The 3,801-nt window shown below is 37.9% G+C and overlaps 1 protein-coding gene and 1 pseudogene across 1 annotated transcript; both read left to right on the top strand.

Moving 5' to 3' along the window:
• Positions 1 to 1,012: 1,012 nt before the first annotated feature.
• On the top strand, positions 1,013 to 1,960 carry LOC101534860 (olfactory receptor 8H1-like). Its single transcript, XM_004585541.2, has one exon. The coding sequence runs from the start codon at positions 1,013 to 1,015 to the stop codon at positions 1,958 to 1,960; it is 948 nt and encodes a 315-aa protein (XP_004585598.2).
• Positions 1,961 to 2,990: 1,030 nt separating this feature from the next.
• On the top strand, positions 2,991 to 3,598 carry LOC101534619 (COP9 signalosome complex subunit 8-like; annotated as a pseudogene).
• The last annotated feature ends 203 nt before the right edge of the window (positions 3,599 to 3,801 follow it).

Here is a 3,801-nt window from a genome sequence, read left to right as displayed (position 1 = left end):
TTGTCAGAGTTCTATGCAGAGAAGATTGGAAAACTTTTCTCTCCATCATTGACTCACAGTAAGTATTATTTCACATTTATTAATTTTGGTTTACATATTTAAAAAATGAAGACAGAATAATCTGCATATACACATTGTTTAGTTCTTAGGGAAAATTGCCTCAAAATTTGAGAATCAAAAACTTACAGTTGGTAGAATCAGATTTTGCAAGAAATGTTTATTTTGAGAAGATATTTCATTTTGAATGAGATGATTAGCAGACATATCTTTTAGAAATTAATATTTACCTACACTAAAAACAGAATGCATAAGACTTAAGTATCAACTACGAATTTGATTTTAATAAGTAAAATATGAGCAGAAATGAAGAAGATACATGATGGATTTAAAGATTTTTACTTATTCTCTATTACATTTACATTATTTTATCAGGTTTGCTGAAATTATTTTCATTGCCTGATTGTATTTTATTAATGTAGAGCATAACTTTTATGCACTCTAGCCACAGTTCCAAGAAAGTGATCACACTTCACTACTCCCCCCAATTTAAATTAATGATCTGCATGAAGCTAGAATTATTAACAAACTCTCCTAAATTCAGCTATGTTAGAACAGTTGTACAATAGTCATTCCCGTTACTCTGAGATGCTTCTGCTTTCTATGCTCTTATATCAAAACAGAGAAATTTGGACTGCAATAACAACCTTCATGTAGTATTATATTTTGGGTTTTTAATAAGGGAATTAATTTAAAGAATGTAATAGTTCATTCTAATTATGCAGTGTAGCTTTTTCATGTATGATTACAAGTACCAGCTGCAACCTATTTTCTGTGTTTCATGACAAAACTAAGCTTTTTTTTCTGTACACAATAGAAAAGTCCTTCTTTATTGTTTGAAGTTTATAGAAAGCATATGCAAAACAGCATCATTGTTACAAAGAAAACACTTTTTAAAAGTAGTTCCTCCTAAATGTGAACTTTATTTCTTCACAGCTTATAGCAGTGGAATATTATGAGTAGAAGAAATAATACAAATGTGCCTGACTTCATCCTTATGGGATTGACAGATTCAGGAGAGGTCCAGCTGGTCCTCTTCGTGTTATTTCTGCTTATCTACTTGGTGACGATGCTGGGAAATGTAGGGATGACACTGATAATCCGTCTGGACCCGCAACTTCACACGCCCATGTATTTTTTCCTCTCTCACCTGTCATTTCTAGATCTCAGTTATTCAAATGTCATCACGCCTAAAACTTTACAGAACTTACAGACTTCTAACACTTACATTTCCTTCGTAGGTTGCTTCACCCAAACATACTTTTTCATCCTCCTGGCTGCAACAGAGTGTTTTCTCCTCTCCTCCATGGCTGTTGATCGCTATGTCGCGATCTGCAACCCATTACGCTACCCGCTTATTATGTCCAGCAGACTCTGCTATGCCCTTGTCACTGTGTCCTACCTGATTGGTTTTATAGATTCCTCTTTCTCCGTGCTTTTCATGAGCAAACTGCACTTCTGTGACTCCAATGTCATCCATCACTTTTTCTGTGACACATTCCCAATTCTAGCCCTGTCCTGCACTGACACATATGAGACCGAAATCGCCATATTCACTTGCGCCGTTTCCACTTTGATGGTGTCCCTTATCACAATAGCTGTGTCCTATGCATCCATCCTCTCTGCTATTCTGAAAATCAATTCCACTTCAGGAAAGAAAAAAGCCTTCTCTACCTGTGCCTCCCATCTCCTGGGAGTCACCGTATTTTATGGCACTATGATTTTTACTTATTTAAAACCAAGTAAATCCTACTCCCTGGGAAAGGATCAAGTGGCTTCTGTTTTTTATACGATCGTGATCCCCATGCTCAATCCGCTTATTTATAGTCTGAGGAACAAAGAAGTTAAGAACGCTCTTCTTCGGGTCACGCACAAGAAAGATACCTCCACGTCTTTAAAATAGCAATGAATTGAAGTCAAACTCATCTTTGCTTGGCTCGGATTTGAGAATTTTCCTGCCTCTGAAGACAACAAAAGCCCTTACTTGACTAAGCACAGTCTGGAACCTTTCCAGACGTAAGTTTACAGATGTCCACATTACATTAGAAAGTTTCGGAACGTGTGCTAAATACATATGTATACAAAAATGTATGTGTGTAGACATATTTAAGTGTAATTGATGTGTTAAGAAAGCCACAGGATAAATTTTAGAGTGTTTTAATATCTAACAGAGCTACATCTTTTGCACAGTGGTAACAGTTTCAGAAGCCGCCCAAGTCATACCTGGCAAGGACAGAAATCACACATTTCGTGCCCTTGTTTTATGATCTGTCATCCCAGGATTCAGATTCCGTTTCTTCTACAAACTTGGCTGTATAACCTTTCATAAGTCACAGAAAAACTGACCCTCATTTTCCCCAGATGCATGTTATGAATTTCAGTTACTGTTCCTAATAATCAGCAGCTAGATATAAAATATTTAATATGATGAAAATGAATCCTGGCAATTGTCTTAGAGGTCTCATGGTCCTTCAGTGTGTGTGTATGCATGGTTTTTTTAAATAAAATTACCCTTGTCCAAAAAATGTCACTTTTCACAATGTTTGATTAATTTAAAAAGCAGCTATAAATGGAGAAAGATGTGGGCAGTTAATAATTTTGGATTTCGGACAAAGTGAACAGCTTATTACAATTCAGTGATAGAAAATAAATCTATGCTAATGTTGAAGAAAACTTAAAAGCTATTGAAAATGTAAAAGTAGAGAACTAAAATTATTGACAGCCATGGTTAAGTTTCTATAAGTTGTTCATTTATGTTCATTTGCTAGGAGTTTGTTTTATTTTGCTACTGTTTCAAATTTTGTCATTTATTTAAACCAGAACTATATTTGATAAATGGTTTTGATTGAATAAAAAGGAGACTGAAATGCAGAAGTTAATATTTAAAAAATCTGGAGGGCCTGGCAGGTGCGCCAATGAAACCAATCAGGAAGATGCTGTTAGCTCTGTTGACAGAAGGTGCTTTTAGTTTCAGAAAGTTGCTGGATCAGCGTGAGCACCAGTAGCTTAATGCTCCCAGAGGGATTGCCATGCTCCCTGTGTATGCCCAGTGTCAGGACTTGTATATGCTGCATAATGACCTGAATAATGCAAGATACCTTTGGAATAGAATACCACCTGCTATTAAGTCTGCAAACAATGAGCTCGGAGGCATCTGGGCAGTGGGACAGTGCATCTGAAAGAGGGACTTCCAGGATCCACACCACCATTGGTGCACACCAGTGGTCAGAGGCTGTGCAGCCGATGATGGAGGCCTTGTGAGAAGCCACGACGAGGCAGGGCTTCGCCTGTCTCCCAGGCATACACCTTTATAATTGGCCGTGACTTCGATTTTGTGTGTGTGTGTGTGCCGGAGGCTGTGAAGGGTTTGCCGGAGCAAGGATGGCAAGCTGACTCCACCACGAGGATGGTGCTGCCCAGGAAGTCAGTTGCAGGGGCCCTAGATGTTTCTTTTAACAAACATATTCCCTTACTTCTTGGAGAACTGACATATCCCCAAGGTCAAGATCCACTTGCAACATCCCGTAAATTGACACAATGAGGAATGTAAACATTCATAAATTGACTGGCTGGATTTAGCAGCTCAACATTCCTTACTGAGTGGGATTAAATACATGGATAATGTACCGTGTTCAGGCATGCTATAGTCGTTGCAACAGTTCTCCTTTTGCGATAGTTAGCCATGGGGTTGAGCCTGACAGTAATAGCAGTTTTTATTTCCTAGTGACTCAAGAGTGAGCTTTT

The sequence above is a fragment of the Ochotona princeps genome, chromosome 4, assembly GCF_030435755.1.
Source record: "Ochotona princeps isolate mOchPri1 chromosome 4, mOchPri1.hap1, whole genome shotgun sequence".
Lineage (NCBI taxonomy): Eukaryota > Metazoa > Chordata > Mammalia > Lagomorpha > Ochotonidae > Ochotona > Ochotona princeps.
This window is presented reverse-complemented; position numbering and strand designations above follow the sequence as displayed.